The sequence below is a fragment of the Salmo salar genome, chromosome 01, assembly GCF_965601325.2.
Source record: "Salmo salar chromosome 01, fSalSal1, whole genome shotgun sequence".
In the NCBI taxonomy this organism is placed as follows: domain Eukaryota; kingdom Metazoa; phylum Chordata; class Actinopteri; order Salmoniformes; family Salmonidae; genus Salmo; species Salmo salar.
The window spans coordinates 33,250,601-33,267,111 of record NC_138291.1 but is presented as its reverse complement, the minus strand read 5'-3'; the positions used below and the strand labels follow the sequence as shown (position 1 = coordinate 33,267,111).

The 16,511-nt window shown below is 41.1% G+C and overlaps 1 protein-coding gene across 2 annotated transcripts in view; it reads left to right on the top strand.

Moving 5' to 3' along the window:
- The window catches only part of ldah (lipid droplet associated hydrolase), a 67,808-nt gene that overhangs the window by 37,658 nt on the left and 13,639 nt on the right, over window positions 1-16,511 (top strand). For both annotated transcript variants that reach the window (XM_045717016.2, XM_045717015.2), the window contains exon 5: window positions 15,754-15,994. In XM_045717016.2, the coding sequence (XP_045572972.1) occupies window positions 15,754-15,994 (241 nt within the window). The remainder of the gene's footprint in view (window positions 1-15,753; window positions 15,995-16,511) is intronic.

Below are 16,511 nucleotides of genomic sequence, written 5' to 3'. Positions count from 1 at the left end.
AATACATATTGAAACATTTTAATCTGCTTTCGTCTTTCATCTTGATAATGAAGGCGTTTCTATAGAGCAAGAAAAAGGTTGACCTCTCATTACCTTTCTCTGTGATCAGGATTATTCGTTAAATTATGACCTTCACCATAAGTGTGTCGTCACAAATCTACCTGTCATCCCCACATACGTTCTCTGGTCCAGCTTTCCATAACTGTACTTTCCACCTGATGTCACTTACCAGCCGAGACAGCTGACACACGTAGACACCACATCATACGCCATGGAGACTGGAGAGTGAGCCCTTAGGTCAACTCCATCCTTCCCTGTCTCCAGCTCCCTCCTCTTTCCTAGTCAGAAAATCCACGAAGCAGGCCTATAGCAGGGAGTTTGGGCATATCAATGGAGCCTGAGCAGTCCCCAGGCTACTTCTCTCTTATGAGGTGCGAGAGAGGTACGCGAGGAGAGCTTTAGTGCAGCCCTTAACCCACACTCTGTCACTTAGCAGCGGCTGCACATGGGCTGCACAAGGCCTTCCGCACGCTCCATGGCCAGGTGGCCTGTACACTAATGTTTTACGACCAGAGGAACACCTGCTGTCTAACAGTGCGCTGGGTCTGGCCTGGCACTGCGTGGCCTGTCGGTCCATTGGACCTCGTTACAGAGTGTGTTAGGGCGGGCTGAAAGCCCCTGACCAACGTTCCATGCTGTTCCCAGAACCTTCTGTTAACTTTCCTTCTCTCTTTCCTACTCCTTTCATTTCTCAACTCAGTAACAATAAAAAAAGGAAGGTAATATATCTATAAAACAACTAATGCTGGAAGGTTTAGTCGTTGACAAATTGTTCCCATTTCGGGAAAACCATTTGCTTTCCTTAGTTCCTGGGTAAAGCTGTACCTCTCTGAGCTTGTGTGTTCTTTACAAATGTTTCACTGTCTCAGGAGTTTGACTTCAGGAGTTGACTTCAGTAAACAGTAAGTACGTGTGCATGCGTGCGTGTTTTATTTCACGAAACAGACTGAACATACACCCAAGTGAAATGTACGTGTCCTGTTGGCTGCAGCTCTGGTGCATCTGTAAAACATTAACATTCCTGCTCTGTCACATTTAGAGCTCAGGTCTTTAGAAATCAGCCCTTTTCACTGGGACATCTTAAGTCCACTCCGTTCGTCCATCCTCTGTCCAGCACAGTACAGCCAGATGCTGTTGCAGGTTCAAGGACTCTTCTGGCCCGGCCACAGGGACTGGTCGTGTGTGTCCTAAGAAAACAAGCAGTAATTGAAGGGAAGACATGAAGCTTGTGTACAGTGCTTACAGAAAGTATTCACACCCCTTGACTTTTTCTACATTTGTGACCCAACACCTTGATTCAGTCGTATGTAGCAACATTTTAAATGGTGTTTTTTTTACATTGGATGAAAGTATAGACTCAGAGCTAGAAAATGTTATATCAAACACTGCAGTTAAGGAACAATGGGAAAGTAATTATTCTTTGAAAGTTGATAAACTTGGCCCGTGAATGTTTTGGTACACCTACTGGAGAGCTCTTCTTTGTCTACACCCATTCAGCATTGCTCACACCATCTTAAGCCTTAGCCCCACTCATGTCTTTTAGGATTCACATTTGAGGCCATGTGCTAAACAGAGTACGGTAGTGTAGTAAACAATCAAAGATTAAGACTAAAAGTGCTGAAAGTAATAGTAAAAATAGTCTTTATCTAGTCCTTGGCCTATATCCTAATCTGACTTTGGTGCAGGTCATGTTGTTCTTCACATTACCGTCTCTGGTAAACACACACTATATCAAATAAAATCAAAGTTTATTTGTCACATGCACAGGATTCCAAAGGTGTAAACACTACAGTTTAGACCTGTAATCCCAACCCATACTACACTATATATACAAAAGTATGTGCACACCCCTTCAAATTAGTGGATTCAGCTATTTCAGCCACACCTGTTGTTGACAGGTGTATAAAATCGAGCACACAGCCATGCAATCTCAATAGACTAATATTGGCAATAGAATGGACTTACTGAAGAGCTCAGTGGCTTTCAATGTGGCACCGTCATAGGATGCCACCTTTCCAACAAGTCAGTTAATCAAATTTCTGCCCTGCTAGACTGGCCCGGTCAACTGTTAGTGTTACTGGGAAGTGGAAACGTCTAGGAGCAACAACGGCTCAGCTGCGAAGTGGTAGGCCACACAAGCTCACAGAACGGGACCGCTGAGTGCTGAAGTGCGTAACACGTAAAATTTGTCTATCCTCGGTTGCAACACTCACTATCGAGTTCCAAACTGCCTCTGGAAGCAATGTCAGCACAAGAACTGTTCGTCAGGAGCTCCATGAAATGGGTTTCCATGGCCGAGCAGCCGCACACAAGCCTAAGATCACCATGCACAATGCCACACGTCGGCTGGAGTGGTGTAAAGCTCGCCGCCCAAATGCATATTGCCAACTGTAAAGTTCGGTGGAGGAGGAATAATGGTCTGGGGCTGTTTTTCATAGTTCGGGCTAGGTCCCTTAGTTCCAGTGAAGAGAAATCTTAACGCTACAGCATACAATGAAATTCTAGACCATTCTGTGCTTCCAACTTTGTGGCAACAGTTTGGGGAATGCCCTTTCCTGTTTCAGCATGACAATGCCCCCATGCACAAAGTGAGGTTCATACAGGAATGGTTTGTCGAGATCGGTGTGGAAGAACTTGACTGGTCTGCACAGAGCCCTGACCATAACCCCATCAAACACCTTTGGGATTAATTGGAACGCCGACAGCGAGCTAGGCCTAATCTCCCAACATCAGTGCCTGACATCACTAATGCTCTTGTGGCTGAATGGAAGCAAGTCCCCGCAGCAAAGTTCCAACATCTAGTGGAAAGCCTTCCCAGAAGAGTGGATGCTGCTATAGCAGAAAAGGTTGGTACAAACTCCACAATAATGCCCATGATTTTGGAATGAGCAGGTGTCATGTAGTACCACGCACAATGCATGAATCTGCAGGTAGCTAAAGCTAACCAACTAGGTTCAGTGTTAGCTAGCTAGCTAACATTAGGCTATAAGTAGAGATGCAAATGGATTTCTGAGATATGAAACAGCTCATACACGTAACGTTAGCTAGTGAGCCAGCCAGCTAACCTTAGCTAGCTAGCTAACAGTACGCTTTAACTTGCAATGCAAATGGCTTTCTGACAAAATTAGGAATGTATTATTCCGCATTCAAGACAACTGGGAACTTGGCCAAAAATGAGCCCCGACTGGGAAAAGTCGTTTTGAACTGTCATCTTAATTCCAACTCTGGAACTCGTGCCTCATTCTAGAGCTCCCACTTTCCGACCTGAAGATCACTGACGCCATGATTTGACCTCGTATTTTGCTGAGTTCCCAGTTGTCTTGAAAGCACCATAATATATGAAAATGTAGCTAGACTTTTACCCGTATACATGGATGAACGCTTCTCCCTCTCCCTGGTTGCCCTTAGCTAACCAACTATGTTCAATGTCAGCTAGCTAACATTAGGCTATAACTAGCAATGCAAATGGCTTTCTGAAATGCAAATAATATTACTACACAGCTCATACACATAATGTTAGCTAGCGAGCCAGCCAGCTAACATTAGCTAGTGAGCCAGCCAGCTAATGTTAGCTAGTTAGCTAACAGTATGCTTTAACTTGCAATGAAAACGACTTTCTGACAAAATGTCAAACTTATAATAGCTGAAAATGTAGCTATACTCTTACCCGTATACATGACTGAACGCTTCTCCCTCTCTGTCATGGATGCCATGGTTGCCCTTAGTTTGAAGATGTAATCCAGAGACAGGTGTTTTATACAACAGCTATCCTTGTTCTTTTTTCGACTCCCACCGCATTTGCAATCATACTCTGCTTCCACCGGACATTCCACTGATTTCAAAACTCGGTCAACCTCTTCCGTGACAACAACACTGATAATCGCAGTATCTTCCCCATCACTTTCATGAGAAGACTCTACAATGTCTAGTTCATTTTCAGAGCCAGAGAGAGTCAGCATTGCACGATCATCCTCCAGAATAGTCCATCAGAACTTTTCCCACAAAATCGTTGTTGATAGCGCCTTTTAAATTCAGTTGTGAGTAGTAGCAACACTTTTGCAGTTCTTCGGGATATCTTTCAAAACATCTGCGGTAGAATGGATTATCTACACATATTGAGCAGCTCATGTTATAGACAGAAGCATGCTACATGGCAGACCTATCCAAACTCATCTCTCGGCATGTCCAGCCAATCCATTATCTCAGTCAATCATGGCTAGCGGGAAGGTTCCTGTCTTTTTCTGTGGCTTAACAATTGTATTCGTATTTACAGATGGCATGCAAGTTTGTTATTAAGGCACATTAAAGTTCGCAGTTCTTGTTCCAGAAGGAATTTCTGCCAAAATGTTCAAATGCCTCTCCTGTGTAGTAGTGATGTGTGACATATGCCTAGCTTCCTGGAACGGTTCACATTTTGGTGTTACAACCTGAATTTAAAATGTATTAAATTGAAATTTTGTGTCACTGGCCTACACACAATACCCCATAATGTCAAAGTGGAATTATGTTTTTAGACATTTGTACACAGTTATTTAAAAATGAAAAGCTGAAATATCTTGAGTCAATAAGTATTCAACCCTTTGTTATGGCAAGCCAAAATAAGTTCAGGGGTAAAAATGTGCTTAACAAGTCATATCATAAGTTGCATTGACACACTCTGTGCAATAATAGTATTTAACACACAATTATCTGTAATGTCCCTCAGTCGAGCAGTGAATTTCAAACACAGGTTCAACCACAAAGACATGGAGGTTTTCCAATGCCTCGCAAAGAAGTTCATGTATTGGTAGATGGGTAAGAAGAAAGCAGACATTTAATACCCCTTTGAGCATGGTGAAGTTATTCATTACATTTTAGATGGTGTATCAATACACCTGTCATTACAAATATACAGGCATCCTTCCTAACATTTGCTGGAGAGGACGGAAACTGCTCAGAGATTTCACCATGAGACTTGGGCTGTGGCGGTCATGAAATTTTGTCAGCCGGTGATTCTCAAGCAAATCACTGCCGGTCTCACGGTAATTGACCGTTAATTAACATAAACACATTTAGCATCTCCTGGCTTCCACCCATAGCCTACAACCCACTGATGCAGACCTTTGGAACATCTACATTTTAAAAAGTCTAATAAATCCATCTAATATAGCCTACACTATCACAATAAATCCATTATTTATTTTAGACAGGTCTAAAGAAACATGATATGAAGAAAATGTAGTCTATTTCAGAAGAACAGAATAGCATACTTTGAGTTGTCCTTATGTTAGGTCCTGATCTGGCTATGCCATATGACTGTGTGCTAGTTCATAGTTCATTAAGCAGACAAGATTTGCTTAGAATTTCGTGGCATTATTTTATATTATTTTATAGTATGAAGAATACAATTGAACATAGCTGAACAAAATAGGATATTTTCTCCAAACGATTTGAGGGAGTGCGCACATGCAGCTATTCTGTGTTGAGCGTTAACAAAAAAACAGGTACTCCTATATGCTTAATTTAGAGTTATTTATTTAACTTTAGTCGTGATACAAATGTTGGTCTATATGTTTTGATTTGTAATACATTTTAAGGCTGCATGATACGACTAATGATGATTTTAAAAAAGTCACATGAAAGGCATGAGCTCTGCTTTGTTTTTTTGCACAGGCTGTACACACTTCATCAGTCTCTCATTCACAATTTGACAAGCACTTGATAATGCCTCAAATTTCCTGGCTGCATCCCCTCTGTGTGGCCGTAACGCCCCCTAAAAAAATCCATGCCTTTTGCGGCCAGTAGCCATTGTGCGCTTGGGCTGAATATAATAATTATAGTTCCCTTTTCCCGGATGTGTGCCGAAGCACCTCTCACTCACATGGCTCTCTGTCATGTGATTGGGTCTTTTTCACAGGCTACAAGTGAAGACAGACACATCGGGCACGCAACTGCGCACGTCCTCATCCATTTCCGAGGCGCATATTGAAGATGTTGGAAGAACTGTCCACATTTACTTTTTTTTACGTCAGCCAACAAGATGAGTAGGCCTAAAGAACAGTAAAAGCACTAGCCTATGTCAATCTACTATCCCCCATAGTACAAAGGTTGACCTATTCTATTCCGTGTGAGAAATAAATATTCCAAACAAAGTCTGGGACAGTTATGGGATGCGATAGATCCCAAGTGAATACAACCACTAGCATTAAAACCCAGTTTTAAGCAACGAGCCTGACGCAACAGATGAGAATGTTTAGCTTAAAATGGCTTCATATTATAAGCGCAGCAATGCTCACACGGCAATGGGCTATAAGCGCAAATATTCCATTAGCAGGAAAACACCATTCTCAAAAGTGACCACAAATGCGACTGTGCATGTAATGCTTTTATTATAATGTTCACCATAAAAATGCACCTTTGTCTTCCCCACCCGTTGTAAAGCGGATTAATGTGCTTAGTTTTAAGTAGTTATTTGGCCACTTTAGTTGTGATACAAACCTTATCAAAACATATAGGCCTATGGGCTAGGCTACATGAGGTGTGCGACTATGATTTGAAAAAGTTGCATAAAAAGCATGGGGGGCAGCGAAAGAAATAAAATACATGTCATCTATGCACTTCAATAGCGAATGGAGGACACTTTTCCCGTGGTTCCTTTTCATGCCAGCCAGGTAGTCTATACTCCTGTTGTAAAGAGAAGCAATCTGCTTAATATTAGGAAAGTTGAGAAATAAATATAGTAGGCCTAGCCTATAGAAAGCTGATGGGATCTTCCTCTTTTTAATAGAGGCCATCACTCTGTTTTCTCACGCAATTGCATAGCCTATAGAAATGTTGTGCAACATGAGCTTGATTTGATTTTTGATTACATTTGTATTGATGTCAGAGTCATTAGAGGGACAATAGAGTGCTAAGTACCAGGCAGTTAGCAAGTTTGGTATAATGGCCATCAGCAGCATTAGAGCTTGGAGAAGCCTGATAACTGTTACTAAACGGTCACCTGGAATTTGACTGCCATCATGACTCGTGACCGCCGGTGTGGCGGAAATACGGTCACTGTTAAAACAGTTAGAGTTTAATGGCTGTGATGGGAGAAAACTGAGGATGGCTCAACAGCATTGTAGTTACTCCGTAATACTAACCTAAATGACAGAGTGAAAAGTTGGAAGCCTGTACAGAATAAAAAATATTCCATAACATACATCCTGATTGCAATAAGGTACTTAAGTAAAACTGCAAAAAATGTGGAAAAGGAATTAACATTATGTCCTGAATACAAAGCGTTATGTGTGGGGCAAATTCAACACAACACATCACTGAGTACCACTCTAATTTTCAAGCATAGTGGTGGCTGCATCGTGTTATGTGTATGCTTGTCATTGGCAAGGACTAGGACGTTTTTTAGGATAAAAAGAAAAGGAATAGAGCTAAGCAGAGGCAAAATCCTAGAGGAAAACCTGGTTCAGTCTGCTTTCCAAATTCACCTTTCAGCAAGACAATAACCTAAAAGGTAAGACCAAATATACACTGGAGTTGCTTACCAAGATCACATTGAATGTTCCTGAGTGGCCTACTTACAGATTTGATTTTAATCGGCTTGGAAATCTTTTGCAAGACTAGAAAATGGCTGTCTAGCAAAGATGAACAACCAACTTGACAGAGCTTGAAGAATTTTGAAAAGAATAATGTGGCAAATATTGTACAATCCAGGTGTGCAAAGCTCTTAGAGACGTACCCAGAAATACTCAGCTGTAGTCGCTGCCAAAAGTGATTCTAACATGTATTGACTCAGTCTTGTGAATACTTATGTCAATTAGATATTTATGTATTTCATTTTCAAGAAATTAGCAAAGATTTCTAAAACATGTTTTCACTTTGTCATTATGGGGTGTGGATGGTTGAGAATAATAATCCACTTAATCCATTTTGAATTCAGGCTGTAACACAACAAAATGCTGAATACGTCAAGGGTTATGACTACTTTCTGAAGGCACTTTAGGTGTGTTAGAGGGAGAGGAAGAGACCGAAGAATAAAGTGTGTTTGTCTGTGCATGTGTGTGGTTGTCTGGGTGTGTTTTGTGTGTGTTTGTGTTATTAGTTATTATATTGGTTAGTTAGTATTATTCATTCATAGGGTGTGTCTGAGCCTATGCAGTTTGTTCCGTGTTTAAGCACCAGCCTCTTCTTTCTACAGTCTTTAGAACATTCCTCTGTTCCACTGGAAGAGGAGCTGCTTCCCATCAAAACTACCGCTTTACACATCAAAGCTCACCTGTGTCCCTCTGCCCACCCTCTTTCTCTCTGTCTCTCTTTTGCTCTCAAACATACTACATTTTCTCTCACGCTCACACTCACACCACCACATATTGGTATCTTTCAACATCTCCATTAATCTATAGTTACAAGGCTACATTGGTACTTAATGTTGAAGTATTGCCAAAGCGGGCCATGAAATTGGAAGATTAATGATGAAGCAGCATTGATTGTTTTAAAAGGGAGAGCCTCTGATTGAGCCCCACAGTGGACACGTCATAATACCCATAAAACATAGCGGTCAAACACCGAAATGGTTACAACTGTTTTTTCACCATTCATTTATCCAATGTGGATTTTAGAAAGACTTTTAAATAAGGGCTGTGTTTTGTGTAAACTTACCCTGGTGTGAATTTTTGATAACTTTGTAAATCTCTCTTGGACAAGGTGACTTTTTTATCAATACATTCGTCTCTATTTACTTTCAGATTAGAAAATGCTAATTAGCATAAGACTGCAAATCCCTGCAACCCCCTGCAAGCCATCTCTAGCTGACACATTTGCTGTCAGCTAGCTAGCTACTTTCTACCTTGATCTAAAATGAAAGATATATTGATTTTGTTTTTATTTACTCTTCCATATTTTATTTTACAAACTAACTATTTTACAAAGTAATATTTGTTGTCTTATTTATGCATTTGGTCTTGTGTCCTGTACAGAATACTATCCTAGTAGCAGTGAAGATATTTATAATGTGCCATGAATACTATACACATTTTTTTTTTTAAAGAAGCTATATAGCTAGCTAGCTACCTACCTAGATGATATTAGCAACATACCATTATTTTACTAGATCCTCTTCTTCAGCCGGTGGAAGTCTTTATTTAATCCCTTATAATTTCTGCCAACTATATGAACAAGGTGAAATCTATTTCAATTCATGGTGTCAAAATGCACTGCTGTATTAAAGCAATTCAGAACTAACGTTTTGACATGTTCTGTTGCAGATTCAAAGCCAAATTAACTCATTGCAGAATGTATCTATAATCATGAATGAATAAGCATATTTATTTGACAAGAATGCACCTAGTCACCCATCAATTCGTCAAACACCTGAAGTCAAACAATTACATTGTTTTAAGGAAATCAAAATTGTAAACAATGCATATACAGCTCTGGAAAAAATTAAGAGACCACTGCAAAATGATCAGTTTCTCTAGTTTTACTATTTATAGGTATGTGTTTGGGTAAAATGAAAATGTTTGTTTTATTCTATAAACTATTGACAACATTTCTCCGAAATTCCAAATAAAAATATATTGCGTTTATTTGCAGAAAATGACAACTGGTCAAAATAACAAAAAAGATGCAGTGTTGTCAGACCTCGAATAATGCAAAGAAACTAAGTTCATATTCATTTTTAAACATCACAATACTAGTGTTTTAACTTAGGAAGAGTTCAGAAATCAATATTTGGTGGAATAACCCTGATTTTCAATCACAGATTTTATGCGCCTTGGCATGCTCTCCACCATTCTTTCACATTGATGTTTGGTGACTTTATGCCACTCCTGGCGAAAAATTCAAGCAGCTTGGCTTTGTTTGATGGCTTGTGACCATCCATCTTCCTCTTGATCACATTCCAGGGGTTTTCAATGGGGTTCAGGTCTGGAGATTGGGCTGGCCATGACAGGGTCTTGATCTGGTGGTCCTCCATCTACAACTTGGTTGACCTGGCTGTGTGGCATGGAGCATTGTCCTGCTGGAAAAAACAATCTGCGGAGTTGGGGAACATTGTCAGAGCAGAAGGAAGCAAGTTTTCTTCCAGGACAACCTTGTTTGTGGCTTGATTCATGCGTCCTTCACAAAGACAAATCTGCCGGATTCCAGCCTTGCTGAAGCACCCCCAGATCATCACCGATCCTCCACCAAATTTCACAGTGGATGCGAGACCTGGAGAGGCCTACAAGCCACAGTGTCTCACACCCACTGTGAAATTTGGTGGATGATTGGTGATGTTATCAAATCAGGAGAAGAACAAGTGAAACAAGCAACATAGGGAATATGGGTGAAGGTAGGGGGGCTAATAGAGATAAGATAGAGAGTTCCAAAGTGTCTGAAGTTGAGGGACCATGGGGCATAAAGGCATAGTGTGGAATAAAGGGTATCTAGAGCAATGGTTTCCCATGGAATAAACATAAAATGGGGTGCTGGAGTGCTTCTGCATCCCTTTTAGGTTGTTGTCACAAGTATCCGGCTCATGTCCAGTCATACTCGGGGTCTCAGCGTGTGTCCCTCTGCGTCATTCCATCTCAGTTGCAGCATTAAAATCGTGGTCATTGTGTGTCTGTGAATCACAATATTAAAGACAATTACAATGAGTGATTACAGTATTTCCACAAATTGAGCCATAGACAATACACCTTAATATTTGAGGACAGCATTTTGTTGACAACATGGTGGTTTACACTATGTCTACTATGTGTGAATGATGGAAGAATCTTACCCCAGCTATAGGTCCATTTGAGTGTGTGTGGTCATTTAGGGATGCTTGCTCTCAAAGTGCTGCTTGCATGTCATCTGGTCTGCATCTATAAAGTTAAAATACAAAATGGAGGAAGTTAACAATTTGTGGCTTAGATTGAAGTTGACACAAATGATAAACTAAGCAATACGTTGCAACAAACTACTACCCATATGAAAGACTGTACCACACAGGCCAGTACAATAGCCTGCACATGGAGAGGAACCTAAAGGCACATACAGTACCAACCAATACTACTCACTGACAGAAAGGGCAGGTGTGGACCAGTGCTGCTTTGGCTGCAGCCTTCTGGTTCGCAGCTGCTCCCTTCTTCTTAGCAGCCACCGCCATGGCATCAGTCAACAAGTTCAACTCCAACTTGAGAGTGGAGCATGCATTTATATATAATTGTATTTCAGGTTGAAAGAGCTTACCTACATTGAACAAAAATATAAAGCAACATGCAACAATTTCAAAGATTTTGCTGAGTTACAGTTCATATAATGAAATCAGTCAATTGAAATAAATTCATTAGGCCCTAATCTATGGATTTCACATGACTGGGAATACAGATATGCTTCTGCTGGTCACAGATACCTTAAAAAAGGTAGGGGCGTGGATCAGAAAACCAGTCAGTATCTGGTGTGACCATCATTTGCCTCATACAGCGTGACACATCTCCTTCGCATAGATTTTATCAGGCTATTGATTATGGCCTGTGGAATGTTGTTCCACTCGTCTTCAATGGCTGTACAAAGTTTCTGGATATTGGTGGGAACTGGAACACGTTGTCGAACACGTCAATCCAGAATATCCCAAACAAGCTCAATGGGTGACATGTTTCGTGAGTACATTTACATTACATTTTAGTCATTTTAGCAGACGCTCTTATCCAGAGCGACTTACAGTAGTGAATGCATACATTTCATACTTAATTTTTTTTAATGATTTATTAAAAATATATATTTAATATATATATATATATATATATATATATTTTGTACTGGCCCCCCGTGGGAATCGAACCCACAACCCTGGCGTTGCACACACCATGCTGGCGTTGCAAACACCATGCTCTACCAACTGAGCCACAGGGAAGGCCATGGAAGAACTGGGTCATTTTTAGCTTCCAGGAATTGTGTACGGATCCTTGCGACATGGGGCCGTGCATTATCATGCTGAAACACGAGGTGATGGCGGTGGACAAATGGCATGACAATGGGCCTCAATATCTCATCACAGTATCTCTGTGGATTCAAATTGCCATCGATAAAATGCAATTGTGTTTGTTGACTGTAGCTTATGCCTGCTCGTACTATAACCCCACCGCCACCATGGGGCACTTTGTTCACAACGTTGACATCAGCAAACTGCTCGCCCACATGACGCCATACACGCTGGCTGCCATCTGCCCGGTATAGTTGAAACCAGGATTCATCCGTGAAGAGGACACTTCTCCAGCGTGCCAGTCGCCATCGAAGGTAAACTTTTACCCACTGAAGGAGGGTACGATGCCGAACTGCAGTCAGGTCAAGACCCTGGTGAGGAGGACGAGCACGCAGATGAGCTTCCTTCCCTGAGACAGTTTTTTGGGTTGTGCAAACAAACAGTTTCATCAGCAGTCCAGGTGGCTGGTCTCAAGACGATCCCGCAGGTGAAGTAGCCAGATGTGGAGGTCCTGGGCTGGCGTGGTTACACGTGGTCTGCAGTTGTGAAGCCGGTTGGACGTACTGCCAAATTCTCTAAAACATTGGAGGCGGCTTATGGTAAAGAAATGAACATTCAATTCTGTGGCAACAGCTCTGCTGCAGTCATAATGCCAATTGCATGTGCCCTCAAAACTTGAGACATCATTGTGTTGTGAAAAAACTGCACATTTTAGAGTGCCCTTTTATTGTCCTCAGCACAAGGTGCACCTGTGTAATGATCATGCTGTTTAATCAGCCTCTTGATATGCCACACCTGTCAGGTGGATGGATTATCTTGGCAAAGGATAAATGCTCACTAACAGGGATGTAAACACATTTTTGCACAACATTTTGGAGAAATAAGCTTTTTGTGCATATGGAACATTTCTGGATCTTTTATTTCAGCTCATGAAACATGGGACCATCACTTTACGTGTTGCGTTTATATTTTTGTTCAGTTTAGTTGAGAGGTGATAAGACTTAGGCACACCCATTGGCTCCAAAAAAAAGCTTGTTTTGTACGTAAATGTAGTCATGTAACCAGGCTAATGTTGCTAACTAGCTAACCATGAGCTAGCTAACTAAATAAAAGGCATTTTCAATGTAGAACTTGCCTAAGACAGTTCACAGAATTGTCTCTTTAAACATCTTTAGCCAATTTATTAATTATAAAATGTAGCTAACATTAGATAGTTAATCCAAAGATTCTTACGTTTGCCTCTATTCGGCAGTCTCTTCCAGATCATCATGGCCTAGTGAGTGATGTTAGGCTGGACACATTACAACGCTTTTTTCGGATAAAAACTAGTTCATTGCATCTGCCGTGGAGCCCAGTTTCTTAATATGACCATATTTCCCAGCTGCTTGCCGTCTTTTTGAAGCAATCACAAAAAAAAACGGGCCTTATTTTAGGGCATTTTTCACCCTGCCAGCTCCTATTAGTTCTATTGAGCACCGTGGCACCAACTCGCCTTCCGAACATTCTATTCCCAGTTTATTGTTCTACGTCACAATGCCTGCTTCGCTATTGTTGGCAGTGAGACCTGCTCACGTTGTTGGTAGTTAAAATGTAAATAACAACAAAAAATGACTCATGGAACTCTTGAGGTCATCCCATTGTTTCCTATAGGGGAATTACAGGCATGTCTGTCTATTTCACCAAATATCTCGCAATGTGTATATTTAGATTTTTTTCAAGTCGGACGCCATTTTAATCATGAGAATCTCCTCTTTCTAATTATGTAAATCTGGGCAGCGAGCTTGGTTGTCATCAAATGCTAGCCCCAAAATACTTTTTGTCCTTGGAACGCTGAGTTCCCCCCATTGTTTTCCTATGGAGAGGCATGCCGGTCTATTTCACCAAATATCTCACTGTGTATATTTAGATTTTTTCAAGTCGGGCATCATTTTAGTCATGAGAATCTCCTCTTTGTAATTATGTAAGTCTGGGCAGCGATCTCGGTTGTCATCAATCACTAGACCAGAAATAGTCAGAAGTTTTCATTTTTTCCCTACTTTCTCATTATGCAGACATAAGCACAGTTGACACCATAGAGGTGCGGATGTTTACTTTCTACACAAGTACTTTTTTTCCAGTTTCGTCCGACAAACAGATAGTAGTGGTCAAATAAAAAGGGATAATTTTTTTTGTGCCATTTAGGCGAAATGGAATTCCAAGAATCACTCCAGTCAAAACAGGCTCGCGCTCACTCTAGTGTTCCAGCTTAGCCAACGTTCTTTTGCCGTTTTTCAGCCTTGGGTGAATTTTGACTCGTTCTATTGTCCAGCCTAGTGATGTGAAGCTTGAGACATTCATTTTTATTTCTGTATGATAGCCACATTAGCAGCTAATTAGCATTTCATTTTGGTGGTGGTAAATATAGGCGAATATATTGATAAAAGTCACCTTGCCCGAGTCAGATTTACATGGTTATCAAAACGTCATGCCAGGGTAAGCCTACACGAAACACAGCGCTTATTTTAAGTGTTTGTAAAATCCACAATAGATAAAATGAATGGTGGAAAAACGTTTGGAACCATTTCCGTGTTTGACCGCTAGGTTTTATGGGTATTATGACTCATACTGTGGTTAACTATGAACATCACAGGTTTCACAGTAGTAGATCACTGTTAAAGCATGCTATTGTGTTATCTCTTAATATGTGGTTGCTTGCCCCCCTCCCCATGTAAAAAAAAAACAGCCAACCTGGTCTTAAGGGGATGCCTTAGTCTTTTAGTGTTTCACTGACATTGGAGGATGGCCTTTCTCTCTTCCTCCCTCCTTGTCTCTCTCTTTCCCCCTCTTCACCCCTTTTACCCCTAAATTTAAACCTATCCTTCCGCCCACCTTTCCATCCATCCCTTATGTCCCTGGTGCAGTCCTTGAAAAGGAGTTAAACCCCCGGGTCGCCCATAAGGATCTCTCGATCTAGTTAATCAATCCCTGCTTTGAACTGGTAAGAGAAGGAGAAATACATCAACCACAAAGGATGGATAATATTCACATCCTTGCTCTCTCTGGGTCGATGACTGACTGTTATGTTGAGGTTTATCACTCTTCCAGCCTGCTGCTGGCCAAACAGGGGCAGGTGCTTCCTGTTTCCTAGGACTGGTGTCTTTTCTCTCTTTGACTCTCTTTTTATCTATCTATATATCTATCTCTCTCTCTTTCACTTTTTCCCTCTCCTCTCCTTTATTTGTTCTCCAGCTCATGTAAGCACATGCGTTGCCCATGTCACGCCCTCTCTTTTCCTGGACCTCTCATCGCTTTTACCGCTTTCATTCTACTACTCCGACACACTTGCTCTCACCAATAATATCTTTATTTATTTATTTATCTATCTCTCTCTCTTTGTGTCTCTGTCTCTCTTTCTCTCCATCTGTTTTGTCTTTTATGCCTTTGCTCCTCCACTTAAGCAACTCCTTCTTCACATAGTGCCCCCTGGCAGCACTAGTGTAGCATAACATTCGAGTTGCACAGAACTTTTAACTCTAGACTGAATGTTGCAATAAGATATCTGCACATTGTCAAAAATTCATCGTATTTATTAAAACATGATGCCCAAAAAGTGCAATAGTCCATCTTTAAAACTGAAGCCATAAAAAGCTGAAGACAGGTGAAGGTCTGTGAATGTCATGGAATATCTATGCTTCTACATTTATTGTAAGACACACAGACTGAATGAATGCATAGAAGAAGGTTTAAGTTGGGTATTGCTAACATCCTTTCTTCTACACGTACTTGTGCAGGTGGTGAAGTCAGTGATGCTGTTCCCCACCATCGAGCGCATGGCGGCGACCCCTCAGGGAAGGGTCATGACCCCGGTGCTGTGCCGCCTGCGCTATGTGGCTTACCTGCCCATCTTCCTCCTCTCTCTTCTACCTGATGTACTCAAGGCCTTCATGGTGAAGCTGGTCTTCAGAGGGCTGCGTTCACTGGACCACTCGACCGTGCCGCCTACTGTTAGCCTCATTAACGTGGACACCGCTGGTGAGTCTCTCCCTCTGTTCTATTCAGTTTAATTTCACTTCAGAGCCAAATAAGAAGGGGAAACCAGTGAAGTCAAGCTTTGTCAAACTACAATGATTAACCTGTCCATGTAAAGACAATCAAACTTTGGTCTGTCCATGTCTGTCTATATTATCATTTCCATAGTCTGTACATGCACACAACTACAGTTGAAGTCGGAAGTTTACATACACCTTAGCCAAATACATTTATACACAGTTTTTCACAATTCCTGACATTTAATCCCAGTAAAAATGTCCTGTGTTAGGTCAGTTAGGATCACCACTTTATTCTAAGAATGTGAAATGTCAGAATAATAGTAGAGAGAATGATTTATTTCAGCTTTTATTTCATTCATAACATTCCCAGTGGGTCAGAAGTTTACATACACTCAATTAGTATTTGGTAGCATTGCCTTTAAATTGTTTAAGTTGGGTCAAACGTTTCAGGTAGCCTTCCACAAGCTTCCCACAATAAGTTGGGTGAATTTTGGCCTATT